Source organism: Photinus pyralis, unplaced genomic scaffold (assembly GCF_008802855.1).
Source record: "Photinus pyralis isolate 1611_PpyrPB1 unplaced genomic scaffold, Ppyr1.3 Ppyr1.4_LG1, whole genome shotgun sequence".
NCBI classification, from domain to species: Eukaryota; Metazoa; Arthropoda; class Insecta; order Coleoptera; family Lampyridae; genus Photinus; species Photinus pyralis.
Genome location: NW_022170249.1, coordinates 66,005,103 through 66,030,234, shown reverse-complemented (window position 1 = coordinate 66,030,234; position 25,132 = coordinate 66,005,103). Strand labels below are relative to the sequence as shown.

The 25,132-nt window shown below is 35.5% G+C and overlaps 1 protein-coding gene across 1 annotated transcript in view; it reads left to right on the top strand.

Annotated features, from left to right (window-relative positions):
• Positions 1–3: 3 nt before the first annotated feature.
• Positions 4–25,132, top strand: part of LOC116166093 (bromodomain adjacent to zinc finger domain protein 2A-like) — a 42,927-nt gene continuing 17,798 nt past the window's right edge. The window contains exons 1-6 of the mRNA XM_031480928.1: positions 4–347; positions 7,244–7,299; positions 17,316–17,382; positions 17,435–17,551; positions 17,608–17,862; positions 23,010–23,649. Coding sequence (XP_031336788.1) covers positions 17,449–17,551; positions 17,608–17,862; positions 23,010–23,649 — 998 coding nt within the window. The 5' untranslated portion in view covers positions 4–347; positions 7,244–7,299; positions 17,316–17,382; positions 17,435–17,448. The remainder of the gene's footprint in view (positions 348–7,243; positions 7,300–17,315; positions 17,383–17,434; positions 17,552–17,607; positions 17,863–23,009; positions 23,650–25,132) is intronic.

The following is a 25,132-nucleotide window of genomic DNA, read 5'->3' as shown; positions in this document are numbered from 1 at the left end:
GGCCGGGGGGGGTTGGCAAGCAATCGGACTGACACCAAGCCTAGGTCCGGCCATCTTGTGACGGCAAGCGCTCTTGATTCGTAAAACACCCCCGAAATCGCGTAAATTGCAACAGAAATTAGCAATAATTGCCGCAGAATCATCCCTTGCAGTGCCGGGAGTGCGTGTAATTCGAAAACTCACGTGTAACGTGTCGTTTAACCGCTTTAAATTGCATTTAACGTTAATTACTTTTTTGTGTAACATTTTTGTGAGAGTGTAGTAGTAGTCGTCTTCGAATTCATCTCAGTTTACCTACTCTTCGATGATCTCATTCACTCATTGGATAATTATCTTTATACAAACACGTAAGTGCGATTCATTTGCATGTTTTTTTAATCCTTAAAAGTTAAGGTGCTCGTCATTGTCTCTCGACTAACCCCATTATTTGTAAATCGGGCAATAATATCGGTCTTAATTAAATGTAATTGTTTTGTAACAGCTGCGTGCGTGGTATGGGAATATTTTTGTGCGTACACCTGGAAAGTTAACGATCTCTTTGCGCGATTTCTGGAACGATTTTTATTGTTCCTATCGGGAACGTAAGTATAATCGTAAACATTAGAGAAGTTTACCCTACTTTATAAATAGTGAGGAATTTCGAACGGTTCGAACCGAACGAAGTATTTGGTCGTTATTGTAAATTCGTAGGTACAAGCTCCTCGTAAAAAGAAATCGATTTGGAAGAATTAAGCGGAAGTACAGTTTTATTGGCAAAGGCGGGGGGCCGAGGGGAACCTGTACGTACCGCTTTATAATACACGCCATCCTTTCATTTTAATAACCTAAAATGAAACGAATTGCAATCGACGCGCGATTAGAAGTACCTAAACGACGACGTTATGAAAGGGAAACCAGTTCTCTTGTTTCAAATATCAAGAGTGCGCCAGCCGCCTCCGATTTCGGTTGATCGGTCGAAGAAGATAATTTTGTGCATAGAAAAATACTTTAAATAGTTTAAGCGATTCGATCGATATACCTGTCCTGCCATCGAAGACATACGCAAATTTTTTATTAATCACATACGAAGGAGGGGGTTACGATGACGACTCGTGTGTACAGCACGCACGTAAACCACCCCATACTAATTTTTTGCCCCCATCTTATTCATACTCCCGTAATTAACTAACGGATAAGTGTTTGGTATACGAGGGAACTTTTAAAGTGCAACCGCCTACTGGAAATAGGTAACGTAAATAACTGAGCTCATTCTAGCTTCCTTTTTTGCGTAACCAAAAGAAGTGAAAACGCTTATGTTCTCTATTTTCTGCGCGTCTGTCTGTCCCTTAGTACTAGCCGAGGTACTATCACTCAAATAACAATAAAATAATTAGTACCTACGTAAATTGTAAGTTCAAAATCTACGTAACTTCCAAGTTTACGAAAAATGCATGTTTTCGAATGCTGCTGACTGCTGTCTACTTTCCGACAGCAGCCTGCACTATTCGCAAAAAAAAATAATAAAAACAATATCAGAGTTGTGATGCTGGTGAATATTTGTAACTGTAAAACTTGATTTGTATGTCTTTCGTAACCTCGTTCGTAACTGAGAAAAAAATTTTGAGAAGCAGGAACTTTGGCAGCCACGATTCTTCAAACGATTAGTCTTTGGACTCTTTGGTAAGTGTTTGTTACTGTTTCGTTGTTAGGGAAATTTTTTTTTTAAAACAAACTTCGCAACCACATTTTCAGGAATCATCAATTTTAATAAAATTCATTCAAGATTTTCACAAATATCCAACGATGTCAATGAACATCCAAGGATATACACAGATATCTGAGATGTCCAAGGATGTCTGTGGGGATATCCTAGGAGTTCGGCGATTACGTCAGGTCCCAATTTACTTTTATTCCAACCCTCGTTCCAACCAACACAAAACACAGGAGTCATCATCATTTATTATTAGTGTTATTGGGCCACTACGTATATCAGCCGATGTGTAGGGTGTCCCATTTTCGACAGTTTTATAGGGTTTTATCTCCCTAATTGTTACCACTACCAAAAAGTAATAGAGGCATGCGCTCTTTTTGGGTCAACATTTGAACATTTTACTTAAAGAGATACGAGGGAAACTAAAAAAAGTAAATTTCAGAATGACCCTATATCGACGAGTATATCGAGCCCTATATTTTCTTACTTAAAAGAAATGCAGAAAACTATTACAACAGTGTCTTTATGATGGTTGAATCATCTGTTGCTTTCAGAACAACTAAGTATACAGGATCAGATAAAAGTTACCGGACCTAACCTCATTTTTATCACCTGCACGTTAGTAAGGGAGGTATTGCCTGGGGTATTGCGTTTGTTTTCGAATAACAACCTAAAATTTTTTATTAAGGTGCTCGAAAGACCTTATTTTTCTGTGTACAACCTACAAAAATTCGAGCAAAAATTGTACCAATAACTAAATAAATAAATAAAAATTGTGCTAGGTTTTATTACAAAAAAAACTGAGAATAAAATGTCAAATTCGAGGTCAAAGTTAAAAAACTAAAATATTTTTTTCAGCAAAACAAAATTAATTGTACTTAATTAGGAATTACAATTATTAATTATGTATTGCCTTGTGACAGTAAAATCAAAAAATTAATAAAATCAATAGACAAACGAGGAAAAATAAAAAAAGGAGAGATGTTCCCGAGGGTGTTCCCAAATGGTCATCCATCCAAGTACCTATTGACCGCGCCCGACGGATGTAAGACTGTCAAAAACGTTTTTTTTTGTTAATAAATAATTTGCTTTGAGCTTGGAAGCTGTTTCGTCAAGAATTCGGCAATTGGTTTTTAAGGGAATTACTTGTAGATTTTCGTCTAAAAAAATAGCGTATTAATTAAATTCTCTTTTCAAAAATATAGCACACGATTTGTGCCTGTTTGGCATTTCGAAAATTCAAATGGTGGCTATACCCGCCTCCCCCCTCCACCACACACACACAATTAAACTTTTTATATTAAAATTGTACTTTTCTACTCATGGCTTACACCATTTTGGTTTCGAAAGCATCTTGAAAAAACCCTAAAATTAAACTTCTTCAATCTTCATACTCTAAACGAGGGTCTTGCCGAGAGGTGGTAAATAGGTATACCCGCGTATTAAATATTGTAAATTTAATTACCTACGTGCTTTATTTAATTACCATTAAAATTTATAACAGTTTTGAAGTGAATTGATTTATAAGTCAAATATTATGTATTACTCATGAATACACAATTTATAACAGCGCGAACTCTATTAATTAGGCGTCGAAATTGGAACTGCCCCGAAACGCAATTCGATTTGCTTATATAGCAAACGTCCAACTCGTTCTCGAACTCTTCCGAACGCATCCGACTATTTTACAATGTTCTTGAACAAACAAATCATATTTCTCGGAAAGATTACGTCACGTCATCATATTTTGAAAATATTCGCTGTCTTAATACGAACGAAAATAAAAAAATTGCCAATTTCAGAATGACCGAGGGGCCATCCACTAGCTAAAATCATTGAAGAATTGATGGGAATTTTTGTTATTCAAGTATTGACAAAGTACTGCAAGGAACTGCCAAGTACTGCAGAATTAATGCCGTAAAATTCGACAACTTCCGCTTGTTCTAATAAATCTGGTAGTAGGTACACATTTGATTAGCAACATTATGAATTTCACTTAGTTTTGTAGTTTTACTGATGGATAATATGTTGTCAAGTTATGTCTGGAACAACATGTTCGACTATTTTAGTAACTTGGCCGATCTAAAAAGAATGAAAACTTGGAAAAAGAAATAAATGAAAGAAAATTACGAAATTAAAAAAGTTAAAAATGTAGTAACTCGCGACCGACGCATTTTTCCGCGCAGAATCAGTAATAACTCGGAAAAGAAGTGACAAATCTAAAAAAGCTTTCGTCGTTCTGGTCGCGGGACTGTACTACACCATATAAGAAAGAAACTACAACGAAAAAGCCGAGGAAAAAGCTTAAACTGGAGGACTAGTAGTGGAACAGATGGACAGATAGACAAAGTGCGGGCAATAGCGTTCATTTTCCTTTTGGAAATGCCCTAAAAAGCATATTTCTACCGCATTTCTCTAAACAGTACTATTTTACAAGGCATTTTTTAAAAGCTCTGTCCGATTTTTCAATAATTCGGCTCATATTATACTTTGAAAGCACCTCAGGAAGCACTATAAATTTCTCTATTTTTAGCGCATTTTCTAGCTATTACTTATGACCCCTTTCGCCGCCCGTCCGTCCGATGCCCTAACTACTCGTACAGTTTTCAAGATAAGTAGTTCGCTCTTTTTGCACCTGAACCAAGAAAACTATTGACGATTAATGTACAGATCCTTTTAGTAAAGACAAACATATCGCAGATTGTAAAAATAATTCTTATTTATGGGGACATTTCCCGAAATTTTAACCATAGATGCTTCTAGTAAGTAGTAAGGGAATAAATATACCTCGGGGAATACGTAGCTCACAAATAGACCAAGAGATAACGACAGATTTAATGCGATGATTAGTAAACGTCTGTCATCGCAATTCTTTACATAGGTTAGAACCGAGGTTAGAACTATGTAAACATATATCGTATGTCTGTTGGGCTATCCAATTTATTTTTATGTAAATTTTCACTTTTTGACAACACAACAAATAAAAGTGTATTAATAAGCGTCTCCCATTAATACATTGGATTCATACATTTGATATTTCATATTGACAGACGTTTGCCAATTAAACTTTGTTTAACAATTTTTGGAACATTTCATAATACATGATACCAAGCGAATAGACCTCGGAATAGACAATGACAATGGCTATCCGGGTCGCACAATGGATTCGGATAAACACAATTAATTGATTGACAATGACAAAAATTTATTCCGAAACACATGTTTGGACATATTACTCCAGAGGCTACCCCACAGGCATGCGGTCGATAGGGAAATAAAATAAGAAATCTTAAAATTACTTACAGCTTTTTTTTTAATAGTCCAAATCGAGGTCCAAATAATCTGGTTTGCAATACTAGAGGCACACACAAAGGCTGGCCGCTTCTGAACTTCACTTTGCTGTATAACACAGAATTAGATGACAAATTTTCGGTATTTGCAAAGCAAAAGAACACGCGCGTTAATTACATTTCCTGATAATGAAAACTCCTTATCGCAAACCACCAGATGTACCCTTACTTGTAATACCGTATCTAAATTGAATAATTTTTAATTTATAAAAGCGATAAAATTAAAACGAAAAATTACGCATCTAACAAATTTCTAAATGTAAGAATAAACACTGACATACAAATTTAAACGAAACCAACCAACTTTGTGGTTATTTCGTAAATACCCCCCTAGGTCGATGTACTGAATAAGTTTAAATATTTCTCATATGGCCATATGTACGTAATAGTTATTTCCATAAAAGTCAGGCAATTGACACATTACTGGCGAGAAAATATTAAAGTACGAGGCCCCTTACATGATTTATTTATGTACACTTACATTAATGAATTTATAAGGATCCTTGTTCTCGATTGGCTGCCAGAGGTGGTGAGATCTGATCTGTCCGAAGGGTGGCCTTTATTTGCACTTGGAATGAGTGTTAACAAATTGTTAAAACCGAGGTTAAAACTAGATGAGTGTGAGTCTTAAAATAGCAACAAATAGAGGGTCGACATTTTTGGTATATATACAGGTTGGCCATTGGCTTTTCAATCGTCACCAGGGGTCCCAAACGCGGAGACCTTGTATGCGTAATCAGACTATTTTTAAACATAAATAAAAGCGGAAAAACTTTTTATTTTGATTCTTAAGTTCAAATTGACTATGATAACCTCTGACCGACATATCAGCTGTTAAATACTCATAACAGGCATTGCGTCAAAACACACACGTTTAAGTACGGTAGGTCATGCTTGATCGTTTATTTACGATACAACTGGTTCAATTTTTATGTTTTTTTAACCAGGCAGTTTCCTAAAGTGACACATTTTAGAATGAACGGCGTAATCAAAAAACGCAATTTTCAAGTGAGGGTACGGACTTGAAATCAAGACATGTTATCTGTCTAAGACGTCTTTAGGAGTATCTACTTGGATTTACTTATCGAATTTGTAGGAACGAAAAAACTTCATATTTTAGAAAGATTTTGAAAAAATTAAAACGGTTTTTTAAACCAATTTCTTCGATTTCTTAAATTTTCAAAAAAGTGTCTAGATGGTAGGAAAACAAAAAACACATTTGAAAGACTTTTCTTTCTAAACACTAAACCTCGCACTAAACGTATTTAGGATGCTCTTAGGAGACTCTTCGAGAGTCATAGGGACTTTTAAACCATTGAATAAATGCACTTAAAGATCCTTCGGCTCGTAAAGGGGTCTTAAAGATTCTTCAAAATTCGGATACTAAATACTCAAAAATTCGTAACGACTCTCAAAAGATTTTCTAAGGTTTACTCACAAAAAATACATCCAAAACTGCTAAATACTGTAGAGGTGTACAGAATGAAGAATTATTTCAGATGCAAGCATTTGGTTTGTGTAACTTGAATCTAAAGATTTCCTCTGAGAGTTCCCAGAAGTTTTCCCAGTAGATTTTTCTTCAGGATATTAAAAACCCCCTTGATTTGAAAGCTGGGACAGTTTCGACTATTTCAACTAAATCCAATGCATAATTAGGTGCGTATTATGCGCTTTTTTGCGCCATTAGAAAAAATTAGTTATTTCAAAAAGTATACCGGTCACGTAGTTCCTGATTTTTAATAAAAAATTTTATGCGCAAATCAGACGACAATTATGCTCCAAACGGGGACGTACAGTCAGTGTCACAGGTAATGTCCATGAGATTCCACAACTGTAGCACCGTGTAGCACATATTCCCAGTGACGTCAGCTTTGTTTTAATTTTGAAAGTTGAACGGGTACATTACTTTTGACTCTGACTATACCTACAATATTTAGATCTATATTTCCATACGTTTAATCATTTACTAGTACATAATTAATTACTTTGAGGTCAGTGAAATTGCACTGCGTGTTCCTGAATTGGTCTAATCAAACGTTTTTATCGTGAACTTCAAATGATATTAAATTAGCTAACGTTGCACGTTGTGTGCGTGTGCTTTTTTTTGGATAACGCTGTTATTATTTATGTAACACGGAGGTATACTCTGTTTGTTCGAAGTTTCCTTGGGAAAAACTATTCTAATTTTGCATTTTTGTTTCAGATCCAGTGATCTACGAAGCAACCGAACTTCGTTGAAAACCATTTTAATGAAAAATGGTAAGTTTGACTAAGGCGCTTTCCGCGTTTAACCGAATTGGTAGATTTTGCTATGGTAATAATTGACACAATATTGTTTCCATGGCAATTCCAACACGGTTAAAAAGCGGTTGAATTTCCGAATAATCTCCCAAGCATATGATTAACAGTACTGATCATAAATTTCAAACAGATCAAATTACTTAGTTTCCTTAAATTACTTAAATTCCTTGGCGCAAGTTTCGGAACATTTGGGATCTTATGGATCTTTAAAATACTTAGAATCTTCCTTTTAATTTGTATGAGTCTTAGAAGAATCTATAAGTCAAGTAAAGCACCTCTAAATAGCTTTATCCGGGTCACTCTGTAATTGGGCGCATGCCTGTTGAGGGCCCAAAAAAAGAGAGGGATAATAAAATAAAATAAAAAATAAAAATATATCACGTCTCCAGAAGTTTCGGAAGCTTTTAGCACCTTCTCCACGTTTAAAAAAGCTAAATCTTCATAAGTTTCTGAAGTTTCTCTACAAACTGACGTTCCGACTTTGATTATTAAATATCGGTGGAAATTTTGTATAGTTTCGGCTATCCAGAGCTAGGTATATAGCTTGTTTAGGGAAATCTAAAGAAAATATGACATTTATCGAGATAATTTACCAAAAAAATTATGTGAAAGTGGTAGAGTTCTTAGTCTGAACCCCATTAATACAAAACTTCACCGCTGACGCGATTTAGTTTTTCTCAAAAAAATTTTGAAAACGGTCAAACTTTGAGGAAAAACAGCCATATCCGTAAAATTAAGGGTAAGTACTCCTCAAGGGTAGGTGATTAAAAAAAAAACGGAAGATTGATGCGCCACTGGAATACAACACGCCCCTAGTGATCAGCAGTAATTGTGCACAATTTTGCTCTTAGATTTTTCGATATTTTTTATGGTAGAGAAATTATGATCCGACGGGTCTTAGATGCTACATCCTGTATATCTGTCAATTATCTCAAAGTGACGCCTCTCTATCAATTAGAAGTAATCTATCCGTTAATTGGGGCTAATCGATGTGTCAATTAATGCTAATGGACAAGTACGATGCCAAATCAATTAATACTAATACAGTGATTTATCTGTCTTTTAATGAGCACTGATAATTGATACCTACATGTATTTCAAATGTATTCGTTCTAGGGCTGTAATTTCTTCAAATTTTCTTAGTCAGCAAAATGTGATGATTTCACATAGGGTTCAAACATCCTGAGAAATTTGTAGAATATAGATGCGCCAAAGTGCACATTTGTTCTTGAAAGAGTAGTCGCGATAACCGAAAAATACGTAAGTATACGGACACCTTATCCTCCCGGTGGGACCCCCCCCCCCCCCAGCGTTTGGTTTGTGACGTTGATGAATGATGTAATGTTGTGTCCTTGGCGTGGGGAATTTCCAGATTGCGTCACTACGGTAGTGACCTTGTTTTATGGTGCAAGGTCGTGCCCTGGGATTTCCCCGGCAAAATAGTTGTGACCTTGGTGAAGGGTATTGCCCGGTTACGTAACTAAGGTCGTGATCTGGGATTTCTCCGGTTACATAAATAAGGAGTAAACTTGTTTTATGGTACAAGGTCGTACTCCCGAATTTCACCGGCGAAAAACTGTTTTAATGGTGCAATTCCAATTCACCATCTCTCAAATTACATCAAAATCGGATCAATATTTTAGGACCAAAAACGTCACTACTCTTGGTTAATCAGAAACCAAATTTCAGCAAAATCTATCAGTAGAAGACTGACACTTGCGCAATCTTCGACTTTATTCGCGGTTTAATTCGCGCCAATTAAATTGATCGCAGGGTCGCCCACGTGGGCGAGGGTGCTTTCAGGAATTAATTTGGTTATTTCTGGAAAATTTGAACTTTGATTTAATCGAATATGGTTACTTTCGGTTTTTTTCGAATATCTTCGCAACTTATCAGAATTTCCGATTTTTTTAAATATCATTTTACCAAGTCCTAAAGTACGTAACTTTTTTCTAATCTAATTGACTTTCCAATTTACCCACACTGCGTTTGGTTTGTGACGTTGATGAATGATGTAATGTTGTGTCCTTGGCGTGGGGAATTTCCAGATTGCGTCACTACGGTAGTGACCTTGTTTTATGGTGCAAGGTCGTGCCCTGGGATTTCCCCGGCAAAATAGTTGTGACCTTGGTGAAGGGTATTGCCCGGTTACGTAACTAAGGTCGTGATCTGGGATTTCTCCGGTTACATAAATAAGGAGTAAACTTGTTTTATGGTACAAGGTCGTACTCCCGAATTTCACCGGCGAGAAACTGTTTTAATGGTGCAATTCCAATTCACCATCTCTCAAATTACATCAAAATCGGATCAATATTTTAGGACCAAAAACGTCACTACTCTTGGTTAATCAGAAACCAAATTTCAGCAAAATCTATCAGTAGAAGACTGACACTTGCGCAATCTTCGACTTTATTCGCGGTTTAATTCGCGCCAATTAAATTGATCGCAGGGTCGCCCACGTGGGCGAGGGTGCTTTCAGGAATTAATTTGGTTATTTCTGGAAAATTTGAACTTTGATTTAATCGAATATGGTTACTTTCGGTTTTTTTCGAATATCTTCGCAACTTATCAGAATTTCCGATTTTTTTAAATATCATTTTACCAAGTCCTAAAGTACGTAACTTTTTTCTAATCTAATTGACTTTCCAATTTACCCACACTGTTCATTCTTTTCTTGTACACACTATGAACATCATTTAGCTCTAATTGACGTTCTACTTCTCGATTTGAACTAGTTGATTCATGAGCTAATTAAATTATGTTTGTTACATAGGGCTAGTTGACACATTTATTGTTAATTGGGATTAATTCAGACATTTATCTAAATTAGCCTAATCAATAGATAAACTAATTGATGAATCTATTAATTGACAGATATACGTTGATAACAGCGCTAACAGCTCAGTTTGGGCTAATAAATTGACTGTCAATTAGTCCTAACCGTAGATAAATGTGTCAGATAGAATTACAGCAAATTTGACACATTTGCCTGTCTGTATAATTGATGTGCGAATTGGAGCAAAGTTTTCTATGGCACAAAAGGGAAGATGCATCGGCCTTGAAATCTTTGCATCCACAATCTTTATGAACAGAAACGTTCCCTCGTATACCGAAATCGCCGCTAATCAACATATCTATATTCATCAATTTGGACTAATTACCACATGTATCTTTCAATTAGTCTCAAGTGCTAGATAGATAGTGCGAATTGACACATTAGTCTCAATGATTGATGTTTCAATTAGTTTCGCTCAGATTCTATTTTTCTCGCTATTTTTAATTAATTTTTCTGATTTAAAATGTACCTGTATTCGCTCGTTTGTCGTTTCATATAAAGCTGCACTGCTTGTTTTCGGTGGTTCTCTCTTGAAAAAGAATTAATAATTAGACACTTCGTGTAGTGAAACAGACTATTACAAAATGGATGCGTCTTTCGTGTATATTTAACGTGCAAAGTGTGACCATATACCGTAAGTTTGAAACGTAAGTACTGCCACTCTTCGCCGGTCAGAGCGGTCGGCATTTAAATGTTTGAAAGGAGCACTCTAAGAAATTCAATAAAATTAGGGTTGATATCGCGGGTGAGCAGAAGGTTTTAAGCATTTGTATCTGTTGTGTTGTGACTTCTCTCCTTCCGTTCTATTGATTTTCGGTATCTCCCGTAATTTCCACGTTTTCTTGCCGCATTAAAGGTAATGTCGAACTCCGTTTTATTGTATTATTATTATTACATTAGTATTAGTCGTTAATGATCCATTCATCATTCTCGTAATCGTCAATTAAACACACGGAAGCAATAACGATCATTGTCCTACCTGTGGCTCCATCTTAAAAGTAAACAGCAAATGTAATCCCATTCATCAATAATGGTTATCGTGTTCTCTCTTTTCTTTGTCGCTGTCCCTCGTATCGCTAGCTTTTTTTGACGCAGTGACTTTATTAAGTTATTTGCGTTTTCTATCTCATTAAATTTATGGTGTGGGGGAAATATGGATTACTTTGGTCTAATTGATAGATTGATTTATTAATATTTTTAATCATTTACAATTCCTATCATTAACTACTTACTTTATTCGATTGAATAGTCGCAGCGAAATTAAAAGCGACACAAATAAAAGAATGGCAGACGTAATTAAAAATTAATAGTTATATTGTAGTCAATATACTTATTTGTATAGGAAGTAGTAATTGCCCCAGATCTTCTTCGGCGATTTTTGAATATTCATTTTTACACAATCGTGTTTTTATACTGAAGTTTAGTTGTATTACTATTTACCAATTTACTGCCGTTTTATATTTTAACAATCATAAAGTGTATCATAATATAGTTTTTATTATACCTGAATCACAATCTCCGTTTTAAACACTCAAATGCGTGCGAAAAAGGGCCTTTAAAACACACGTGCTTTAAAGTTGCTAAGTAACGATACTTCCAAGTATGACTTTTGAAACTGTCATCTGGATGAAATAAAAAATCCTCTTAAGTCGCTTTCTGTAAATGCAGAACATTTCTTTGGCTTTTGTACCTACCCTTTCGTTGAATCTTTCACAAACGCGCGTAATTTAGGGTATGTTTCCAAATCTGTTCCACTTTTTAATCGCAGCATTGCTTTAAAGTTTTGAATGAATGCACCAAAATATAGAAGATTTAAATACCTTTGACATTTCCTTCATATATGCCAGCATTATGGATGCATTTAAGACTGTATTCGTAAGTAAGAAAACAACTTTTCACTTTTTACATCGGGGCGGTGTATTATCTTTTTCAACGGAAATCGTTTAATTCACAAAGACGATGATTTTTGTAAGCAAACGTCAAGTGCATTTCCATGGCAATCGTGAAATTACGAACACCCAGCCCACTTAATTAGACATGTATTCGAGTATAACGTCAATATGACTTCATTGTATTTCCTATTTTTAAATTATATTGCAGGTATAATAAAAAATACTATAAGATACACGTGTATAATTAGTCCTTAAAGCACTTGCAACGTTAAAGGCACTCCGCTTTGCGTCGTGCCCTTAAACTCGTTGCGCGTGCTTTAAAGACTTGATTATACACTTGTATCTTAATATACTAATAAGGTATGTCCTCCCAAAACGTCATTTTAAAGAACAATGTCTAAGTATCCGAGCAACGTGCATCGTTTTCAATTAATTTGAGCAATTTGATTAAAAATGTCACAGACAGTTGCACGAATTATACATTCAGCGGTTTTTGAATGGAATTTTAGCTAATTAATCGCCGTCAAAAGATTATATTTCTATTAAAAATGGTAAAATAAGATCCGGGGCAAAGGCTGTAACGAGGGCTGTAAGCAATATGGTCAAAACAACAAAAAAGGTCCCCATGTCCAAGATGGTTATTACAAATACGTAGTCCGTAAATCGGAAAGGTCTCCCCAAAACGAACATGGTACGTGTAGCCGAGAACAAGACGACTTCGAAGCTGGTGGAAACCGAAGCAGAAACAGAAAATAACCTCAAAATCAGAAGCAAAGGGAAGACCAAAACCGTCAAATGTCAAAGGCTATGATTTTTGTTCATAAAATTATTGTTGGATAATTTTTGAATTTTAACTACTTAATCAATTTTTTTCAGACAGATTTGGGAGTGGGGAGCACACATTCGAAGCTATAACAGTTCCCTTAAAAAAAACTTCACAATTAAACAAAACTGTCTGTCTCTTCAGAAAGCCTCGATAACGACAAAACTGACTGTTTTGCAAACAAACACGCTCAAATACGGGTACCTTTCAACGTCAACAAAAAAACTTGATTCACGTCTTCCACTAAAAAAAGATCCATGATTAACGCTTATTTAAAACCTTTTTCCTTTCCACTTACTCCTTTCTTTAGAAAAATAATGCGCCCTGTTAGAATAATCTGTACCTGTGTGCGATAAGAAAACTCCTTATCTACGACCGGATAAAAACATGAGATTAAACTTCTGCAAATACTACGAACATAATTTCTAACTGAATAAATCTAGTTTTTTAACATGCAATTTAAATTTACAATTAGTTTTAAAAATCAAACATCAAATAATTAAATAACGTTGATACATCTATCTATATTCTCCTCAAATTCAACTAATATGACCGAAATTTCGAGATTTGTGATCAATTTCCAACAAACAACCACGTTTAACGTAAACAATAATTGAAATTAGCCATACATGATGTTACGCATGTAGCGTAAAAGTCAAACGAAACGTCCGCCTGCCAGTTTACACAACAATGTATACAATTGATCGTCCCCCTCCTTTTCTGCATCTCCAACATCTCTTTTCTATTTCTCTATTCCGTAGTCCTTTTTCAATGTCACGATATCCCTATAATTAAAGACTGTATGTCTTTATCACGTTTTTTTTTAAATTGGCACTATGGCTCCATCCTTCCATTTTTCTGGTAGTCCGGCTCCTTTCCATATCTTCTTTAACAGGTTCCTCATCTCCTCCTTGACCCTATTTGTGGCGAAAATCCAAGTCTCATTTCATATTTCACTTCTCCTTGCTGCTTTCTCTTTCTTCAGTTTCTTTAATTGCTGCTCAATCTTTTCTGTAGATATCTCGTCTCCTTCTACATCCTCTCACCCCACCTCCTCTATGTCCTCCTGCTCTTGTTGTTTTTACTTATTTAAGAAAACTAATGATTTTTTTTAAATACCAATGTAGGTACCCTTTAATTAGGCTCATTTGATATAGATTTTTTTCTCTTTTCGATGACATGTTACCCTTATACGCGGTTATTTTTCGAAAAAATTAAAACGCACTTTAGTAACGAGCGACAAAAAGCGAGTTTATGATTTTGGACATTCTGTCCGTCCGTCCGTCCGTCTGTGTACACGATAACTCACGAACGTTTTCGAATTTTCCAGTTCTATTTCAGTAATAGATAGACAATGGTCAAGGGACTAAGTGATTCAATTTTGGTCCATACTCGACAACCGGAAGTGACGTCGCTCGTTGTCTATATTGGAGACAATATTATAGGCACACAAGAAAAAAACAAAAGTTGGAAACTATTGGTTTCAACAGGATGGTGCACCCGCGCACAACGCTATAACGTGCGAGAATACTTGTTGAAATCAACAGACTTGCCAACTTTTGTTTTTTTGTGTCCTACATGGTTGTATGCCACTCAATACAATGTGTTCTCTTCTAGGGACCATATAAAAACATAAGTTGACGATGATTTCTCCGATACGAAACGTTGTGTTGAAATCCTCTCAGCTGTGTCTTGTAAGAGCTCAAAAAGTGGCAATGAGAAAGTGTTTTTTTGTTTCTCTTCAAATTTCGGTTTTTCGGGCATATCTTCGAAAGTAAACGGAATTTCCTGGTTTTCTTTAAAACATGATAATAACTCTTTAATTGCGCATCTTGTGTCTATAATTTGACCATCGTATATTTTTTATGGCTTCGGAAATCTCTATGATAGACATCATCTTGGACACAGTGTATACTACATACAGGGTGTTTTTTTGGGAGCTTTAGTTAGACGTTTCTGGGAAAGTAAAATAGGTAGGTTTTTGAAAATTTGAACTTAGGAGTTACTCTGAAGGCCGAATCGATGTAAAATATTTTCAAAATGGCCGCACTTCCGGAAACACCGGAAGTAGATAGTAACTTCGTTATTTTAAATGGCAACCCCTATTTTTTATTGCATTTTTGGATTCTACGTGAAATTTCAGTTCTTTTGATACCCATATGTCGATATCTGCCATTTATGGTTTTTAAGTTATTTTGACTTTAAGAAAAAAAATGGCGGATGCAGACGGTACCTTGATAATTGATTACTTGAAAACGGTTGTAGTCATGGCAACCCATTTTTATCAGTGCATAGAGAATGAACAGGGCTTTCTTTTAGTGTACTTAAAAAAAAGTTAAGTTGCGTACAACCGCACCTATGGAGATCCAAATTTATGAAACTTCAAAGACTAAAAACTAAGTTTTTTTAAATGGAATGACTATTTTCTTACTATTGCATGAGATAGAAAATCGAAATTGGCATATTTTGATATTACATGTTCCTATAGCTATCCTTAGCAGTTTCTGACTTATTCCCATTTTATTGAATTGACCTATTTTTTTCGGATTTTCTTTTTAGTAGTCGGCCATGATTTTATAACAATCGAATTTTAAACAAATCTAGTGACACTAATTCATCACCTGCTGTTATAGGTGAAGATAGGTTTTTCAAAATCGAAAAATGACTCGGAGTGGTTTCACCTATTTTGGAATTTAATTGTTATTTATGGTGAAATGGACAGAATCGCGGCACGTCCTCGAACACTGGAACGAAATTGTATGAAAATAGTTGTAAAGTAATTTAAATATTCGTTATAAAATGTTTACTTCTCCAAGAGCTATTCGGAAACTCTTCTTCAGACTATTCAAATTTTTTACCTTTTGCATCTGGTGTACAGTCCAATGCTTTCCAAATCTTCATGAAAAATATCCGACAGTCTATCCAGATATTCCTCAAATGTTCTTGACTGGCACTTTTAAGATTACTAAATTTCACAGATCCCCTCAAGATTCAAATAAAGGCCCCTTTAAAATTTTTGAAATGATTAATGAAAGATTTTTAGAAATTACAAATACTAAAAGCTCCACAACCTTTTCGAATTCTGCCCTGGAAGACTTTTAGTGATAGTGAGTGATTGTCTTCCGAAAGAACGCACCTTGGTTTATCGGTAATCGCTTCTAATGGGTCAGAAGCTCGGTAACGAAAAAGAGAGTTCCGGTTTCAGGCATAAAATGGAATCGCACATTGTAGGTACGTACAGAAGCAAAAATTGTAGTCGTATGGCTATAGAGACGAAGATCATGAAAAATTATGGGGATATGTAAATAAGTGCGAAGCGGCCCTGGGGAAAACCTACACGATGGATAGACTATCCTGTATAGTTCCTTGCGAGGGATATCCCACTTGGAATATACAGGGTGTTTTTTTGGGAGCTGTAGTTAAACGTTTTTGAGAAAGTAAAATAGGTAGGTTTTTGAAAATTTGAACTTAGGAGTTACTCTGAAGGCCGAATCGATGTAAAATATTTTCAAAATGGCCGCACATCCGGAAACACCGGAAGTAGATAGTAACTTCGTTATTTTAAATGGCAACCCCTATTTTTTATTGCATTTTTAAATTCTACGTGAAATGTCAATCCTTTTGATACTCATATGTCGATATCTGCCATTTATGGTTTTTAAGTTATTATTAATTATAGGGATAATTATTAAATAAATCCATAACATTATAATGGGGTTATACTCGTAGCTTTAAAATAAACTAAGCATGTTGTACGTCTCATTAAATGTATTAAGTGTACATATCTCTTTGATAGTTGTAAAATACCATGATTTGTGCCTTCCTGCCGCACTTTTTGTAGTGTAAAAATGAAACTTGAACCAATTTATTTAATTAAGCCAGTAATACTCTAGCGAAAACAAGAGACGAAAATTAAGTAGTCCATGTTTCCGTTCCTATATCTTCCCATTTGCGCAACAAGGAAACTTAATACGCCCGCTACCCGAAAACCGAATCTCATTGATTTATATACGGTCGTCATGGAAATGGGGAGCCCGTTTTCAGGAATATTACGCAAATATCCATACACCAATTGATCGTTTTTTTTGTCTCAAAAGCTTGGAGATTTCTTGAATCGGAATGTAACCGAAAAGAGGGTTTTTTAGACCGATCTTTATTGGCGTAAAAGACTCGTGCCCCGAAGAGGTTTTCCTGCATAGTTGAATAACAGTTGAAAGTGCGTTCCCCTCGAACTCGACGTGCTAAAGAAGGGCGCGAATGTGGGGTAGAGGTCGTGGTCGCTCGCTTGCTCTAGGTCAAGTTCAATTGTGTTACCCACTTCTTAACCTCGATTTTATATTTAAATAATTGATAATGGCGTAATGACATAATTTGTTTTATTGTTATTTCAAAAATTCTTTTCAATTGTATTACTTTGTTTCAGATGGCGAAAAATGGGTTAGGCTACACATTTTTACGGGCAAGGGACGTCATACAGTACTAATATTGAGGTACGCGCTAATTGCAATTTCAGGCAAATACTCCTCAATTGACTCTTTGCAGGGAGTGGGGTGGAAATGGATAAAGAAAATGGGGAGAATACTGAAGGTGGTTCCAACTCCAGTAAACTCTCAAACACTCCTGACCCATCAACTTTGCTCGATGCCGCAAGTCTCTTTGGTGAGTATAACTTAAACGCCGAATGCAACCCAAATGTTAAAATTATTTTACCGCAGCCTACTGGCCCCAAGGCGATAATACCAATGCGGCGAACGCGGCCAATATGTTTGCGACGTCGGCAGGTGCCGCCGCTTACGGTTTGGGCCCGCATCCCGGCATGCCGTTTGGATTGTTGCCGTCAAGCTCGTCGCGCGGTATGCCGCCAGGTTATCCAACGAGTACAACGGCCGCGGCCGCTTACAATAACGCGTATACTAACACACTTTCCGTCGCGGCGAGCCAAGCAGCTAGTCTCGGAATTCCGGCAGCTAGTAAGTAGTTTTAAAATCCGATTTAAAAACTGTGTTGGAACTATTTAAAAAAATCGAGTATAACTTGCTCATAAATAGAATCAGTTATGGTTAAAATTTCATAAAATATCTCTATAAGGAAGTTGACATTGCCCGGCTTGTGCATGTGCATATTTAATTTTTACTACATGCGACATGATTGTTTTTACTAGAAGCATCTGTGATTAAAATTTCAAAAAATGTCTCCGTAAGTAAGAGTTCGCAATACGTCTTCTGATATGCGATATGTTTGTTTTTACTAGACGAGTTTAGTTAAAATTTCTGCGCACTTACACATTTGATTTTTAGTATGTGTCATGTGTTTGTCTTTACTATACTACATTCATTATAAGAAGGTAGTAGATGGCGCTGTGTTTGAAGATAAACACACACAGGAAAAATATAAAACGGCACCAAATTATTGTAAAGTAGAAATATTCAGCACTGTGAACAGAAATAAACCTTTCGCAATAACAGCTAATGACACTTCGGCAGTTTAGTTGGCAACATAAACTACCACCTTACAAAATTCACCAGTCGTTTTATGTTTCACTGTGATACTGACTCATGTTTTAACCAATCACACTGAAGGTCAAAGCTTCCCTATGCTTTCTACCGCTACCTTCTTAAAATGAATACAGTATAATGACATTTGTTTATTTGCCTTTATTTTTGAGTGGGCGTGGTTTCAGTCAAGGCTGTTCTACCAACCCAACTCACCATATATTTACGAATACCCATACCCGAACCCGGATTCGAACCAGGGACCACAGTCCATCTTCAACTGAACTGCGCCACACGGGCCGGCCATTTTAAAAAAAAACCTCTATAAGTAAGAACTAAGAAAGTCGACATTTCGGCTTTTGCGCATGGCATATTATTCGATTTTTACTATATGTCAATCTTTTTCTTTACTAGAAGCGTCTGTGGTTACAATTCAGAGAAATATCTTCTTAAATTAGAAAGTTGGTACTGTGCAGACTGCGCATGCGCACATATAATATTTACAATATGAGATATGTTTGCCTTTAATGGAGTTATCTGTGGTTAAAATTCGTCAAACTTAAAATTTAAAAGTAGCGTCTTGTAGAGAGGCAAAAGTGGCAATAATAATGTATCATTTATTTGGAAATATATTTTTAAATAACGTCAGTAAAAAATAAAAACGATTTTGCAAAATTTCGGTTTTTTTCCGGATATCTCCGAAAGTAGTCGGAATTTTTTCAGTTTCAAAACTGCATTTTGTTAAGCATCAAAATACCCAACTTTGCCAAATTTGAACTACCCACTTATCTCTTACAGTTCCCGAGATCCCCATGGTGGCCCTCGAATTTGAATCAACCTGTATATATATATAAAAAAAATTTTCCGTCGGTGTATTTACCATGTGTCCCATTTTGGTTGAGAGTGCAGTGTATCTTAGCTGTTTTTAATGATAGACTTGTGGTTTTCGCGACCCTGTGCCACTTTTTTCTGAAATACAGGGTCAAAACGAAAAGTTTGACTTTTTGGGATGTGAAGTATCTTCTATCTATCTTACTACCCATGGAAGATAGAAAAAAGGTAAAAACTGCCTATTTTAGATGTCTTTACGTAGAACCCAGTGGCGTAGTAAAAACAATTGTTGGACCACCGTTTCTGAGATTTGATCAAAAGTTGGTATTTTTAAACGCAACACCCTGTACATCATAATGTCAATTTTTTCATGATTTCTTCTGATTACATTGATGTATCGCAATATATTTTTTATATACAGGGTGAGTTTTTTTTCATTTTAAGCATTAGAATCTCGGAAACCGTAAGACATAGAGATTCGGTTAAATGAAGAAAGAGTTGTAGTTTTAAGAGCTTATTCAAGATGCTTTTTTTTTAAAATCCACAGTTTACTAGTAAGCGAGAAACAGATTTGTCATTTAACTGTTGTAGAATCGTTAGTATTAGAAATACAGAAATATGCAAAGAACAAAAATTGTAGATTTTTTCCGCTTAATAAGACACATTTATTAATATTTATTCTTCTTTTATAAGTTTCGAGTTATAACGCAAACTTACATTTTTTTAAATGGTAATCATAGTTGGCTGTGACATTTTTAAAAAGTGCATTTTTTTCTGTTTACGATGATATAAGGTTCATTGTACTTACTTTGACAAATAAACATGATACAGAACTGTTTGTATTATTAAGAGTAGTAAAAACAGATTTTGCCATGGGAAACATTTTTGTTCTCTTAATTACTGTCTATTATAATATTTAACTTGCAGTTAGTTGTGCGGCGGGGCACCGTTGTGTTGAAACCAGCGTAAATTACGTCGTATTTCCAAATCTAACCCATCCTACATATCTTGAAATTCATTTGGTAGAAAATGAAGATAACATTGGCCTGTCCAATTTTCGTCGTAAATGAAAGGTACCTGTCCTTAGACCATATAGTACATGTACTGCTAATTGTAACTAAAAGAGGGTCAAGGACATCGCCTGGGTATGTGAGTTTCAGGGTAAACGAGTCTGCCCGAAATTGTCCGATGAGACACGATTTGAGACTGTCAACCTATAAATTAACAAACGTCAATTAATTAATCGCCTAGGCAAAAAAGCAAACCTATTCTTATTTGTTACCATAAAAGCTACTCTTTACGCGATCCGAGTGGTGTTCATACGACTTTAGTTTAGCCTGAGATTCACATACCCACGACTACAGTGCCCTCTATCCGTGACTACCCATTTTGTATTGAAAGCATAGGGCTAATAGCAGTACATGTACTATATGGTCTAAGTACCTATCTCACTAGATATTGTTTTCCATGGCCAACTCTGTTTACTTACCTCTCAATAATTCGAAAATTACTGCAGGGCGTTTATTTATTAAAGTACATTTAGCAAGCCTTATATCGTTATAAAGAGAAAAATTTGTCCTTTTTAAAAATGTCAAAGCCAACTATGATTACCATTTAAAAAAATGTAAGTTTGCGTTATAACTCGAAAATTGTAAGATCTAAAAAAAAATAAGTATGTTCATCATGTTAAGCATTAAAATGTCTAAAACTTTTATTCGTGTCATTTTGTTGTATTTCTAATAATAACGATTCTACAACAGTTAAATGAAAAATCACGAAATCTGTTTTTCGCTCATATCTAATGAACTGTGGATTTTTTTCAAAAAACAAAAGCGTATCTTAAATAAGCTCTTAAAACGACAACTCTTTCCTCATTTAACCGAATCCGCATGTCTTACGGTTTCCGAGATCCCAATGCTTAAAATGAAAAAAAAACTCACCCTGTATATATATTATATCATAGTTTTCAAAATTTGGAAATACTTATCCTGTTTGTACCGTCAGCCATTTTTATTGATTGGTATCGGCTGCCATGGATACAATAAACAAAGCATTAAAAAAATACAAGAAAAAATACCAACTTTGGGTCAAATCTCAGAACCGGGTGGTCCAAAATTTTTTTACTACGCCACTGGATTCCACGTAAAAATAACTAGAATTACCTTTATCTTACATGGGTAGTAGGGTGTGATAACGTCCCAAAAAGTCAAACTTTTCGTTTTCACCCTGTATCTCAGAAACAAACGTAATAGATTGATTCTGTTTGTGGTATTAAAAGTTTCACAAAAAATATGGCACAGGGTGGCGAAAACGGTAAATCCCTTTTAAAAAAAACAGCAGAGATACACTGCAGTCTCAATCAAAATAGCACACATGGTCAGTGCGTTGAAGATACAAGGAATTTTATGTGTCATTACTATCTATCTAATTGCATACTGAAATTTCCGGTTTAACCGGAAATCGATGCGCAACTTTTGTTTTTCAAGTGCAATGTCTATATTTTTTAAGGTATTTTAAAACGGGGCGCAGAAAGTGACTATAAGACTGCTTTCACATTGGCGATTTTTAGCCGCGCGAGTACGCGACAAATCCAAGCGGATGGTAACGTCAAGTCAGTCAAGTATCAATGAATTCCGACGAAGAAACGCTTCTTTTTGCTCTATTGATCAGTCGCGCGGGCAAGCAACGTAATGTGTATAATAATATTGCAGAATCGCGCGTCTAGAAATCGCCAATGTGAAAGCAGTCTTAGCGCCTTCCAGCATGAGTTGGAAAATGCGCTAAAAAAACAATACAAATGCAATTATTAAACAGTACGATATCCATTTGAATTAAACAAAAAATTTTTTACAATTGTTATTAATTGGAATTCTATTTTTACCGTCCATCATTTACATTAATTACCAAAGAAGCGCCTTACAAATTCACGATACGGCCACAGTCCTAGACGATTCGCCGAAATCAAAATAGTATACGTTAACAACAACAGATGGCAACGCATTACAAAAATTGTAAGGATCTAGTAACTTCAAAAATTGTGACATTGACGTTTTCAAAAAATGACCCGAATTTACTCGTATGTCCGAATCAAACAACGCCGCATTCACCTAAATGCGTCGTGTCAAATGGAAACCAATGGATAATTTGTATTCCTGAACAAAATTAAAATCGCATTTGTTACTAAAATAACAATTTTCTAAATGTCAAACTGCTTAAAGTTTTATAACTTGGTATGGAATTGGATTGTGATTTAAAAAGGCGCAGAAGGAAGTTGGAAATGAGCAGCGCTGTACCGTTTGGTAATAATTTATTGTACCTATTTTAATAATATTTAAAGGGCACTTGTGGAGACGGTAGGGGAGCATCTCATTCCTTCTGGGTTACGGTTTGTTTATTCTTTGTAATTTTGCTGATTAGGGTAGTAGTAAAACGTTTAGGTCATGTGCAAAATAAGCAATTGTGTAAATCTAAATTATAGTAAGCAATAACCGAAATGAAAACAGAGGGTGGAAAGCTATCACACGTGCTAAACGTGTAATTCATTTTATTGATCTACTTTCCTCCCACTACTCAGTGTAGCGCAAAGACTAAAAGAGGTCATAATTTTACTTTGTAATAATTAGTTAGACCTTATGCTGGTAACAACTTGTGCGGAAGTTTTACTGGAAAATGGTAAATCTTATGTGCGTTTCTCTCACTTCCATCATTGGCACATTTACTGACGCATGTTTTGCAAAGACGCGTTACTTTTTGGCGGTTTGTTTACACGTGAAATTCATTTCGCTTTGTTTTAGGTGCGGCGTGGTGGTCTATGGCATCCCATTTGGCAGCACAGGACTATCTGGCCCGCATCCAGGCAACAGGTCTAAATTTTCCCGGCCTTTCAAATCCGGCCGATCCGTACTCCTCCTTGGGATTATCTTCTCTTTCGAATTATCAAAAGTCTTCAAAAAATACGAAAAACTACAACGTATCCTCACTGCCAAAATCCCAACAAGGAAGCAACAGCACTTCGAAGGCGAAAAGTCTCTCATCTTCGCACGCTAACGTAAAGATCGACTCGACGGCTCTCCGCACCACCTCTCCTACTTCGTACACCAAAACGACAACCTCTAGTACAAATGTTCCGAAATTCTCTCCGAGCACCAGTTTAACGATACAGCCCAGCATGAAACTGCCGCCGACTACCACGACGAGCTCAACCGCGAACAGCAATAACGATAGGAAAACGCCTAAAATCAACGACGCGAACTATATGAAACCCGACAGACCTAAAAATTCGAGCCCAAAATTATCACAATCATCAGTTTCTAGTATTTTTACAAATCCTTTAAGTTTAGCTAATAATTTAGAGAAGAATAGTGTTAATACCACGACGACAACGTCTGAGAGCAGCACGACGTCTAGCAGCGGCCTCCCCTCCAGTATTTTAAGGTAAGCGTAATTCGCATACCACTTTTTGTATGTTGTAAGTAATATGCAGCTAAAATATTCGCATCAAAAATGCAAACACTTATCTTGCCCAAGTAAATGAGAACTAATGCTCCATGTCTGCCATGTTTATTCCAAATCTATTGTTGAACTAATTGGCTTACAATAATAATATACAATTATTTCCAGCACGATGACATCATCACCTTACTTTCCAGATTAGTTGCACCAATCTGGTGTTGAAACACTCATTCATGTTAATTAAATCCCTTATTTGTATTTAAGCTCCTACACTACTGATTTTTAGAGACCTTTTTAGTAACCTTGCAATTCTTTTTTGAAAAGAGTGTATCGAATATCACTTATTAAGTATAATTATATTAAATATTATTTGCAATATTGCACTTTATACATTAAATTTTTTTATTGTAGGCATCTAGCTTTCCATGGCGAACAAAAGACGGCAGGATTGTTTAAAACTGCAATTTCTTGGTTACCTGCATCATATATTATATGACCTATTTGTTTTATTGGCATGTGTTTTCACGTTCTTTGTTTTTTGACACTAAAAATATTTGGAAACTAATACACATTTCCAAATAACCAAGAAATTATCCGTACACAATCCTGCCATCTTTTGTTCGCAATGGAAAATGAGTGACATTAAACCGCGAATAAATGTCGATATTATATTATTCAATTATGGATTACTACGGATCACTATGGAAAAAAATTTCGCATACAACTTGTGTTGTACCTCATTAATCAAACTGCAAATTCATGAAAAAAAGTGTCACTTTCAAAACTAGTTGTACACATAAGTATTAATGCAATATTGCAAATAATATTTAATATAAATATAACAAGTGATACATCCAAATTTGGGAAATGTGGCGCTTTTTTCAAAAACTCCAAAATATATAGGGTAGTCCATATGAAAAAATATAATTTAGAGTCATATGAGAAAAACCAAATACGTGTATCGCAATGGATTCTACATAAAAATGTGCTCTAAGAAAGATTTTGCCAAAATCCATTATCTTTAATAATAAGAAAGTTAATCCAAACGAAATTGACTAAATTCGAGAAACGCCCCCTAGCGGCCAAACGAGAGATGAATTCTGTTTGCGCCAGTGATATTCTCTTTAAAATTGGGGCTCCAGACGCCTACTAAGTCCATTTTTTTCTATCTCTTAAAATAATGGGTGTTTCCATAAGAAAGTGTCCAATTTAGACCACCCTGTACACTTTACTTTTAATTTATAAACATGCAAACACAAGATCAGTTTTCAATGCCAACTGTCAAAACTAATAAAAAAAAAGATACTATCCAAATAAAGCCAAGGCCTACTGGACCATTGTAAAAATTTTACTTTTGTTTAGCTATCTACGGAAAATTGATCTTAATTTTTTTTCTCGGTCATGGTCAAAGATACGGAAAAATTACAAGAGACCAAAAAGTTTCTAAACAAATCAGAAAATTAAA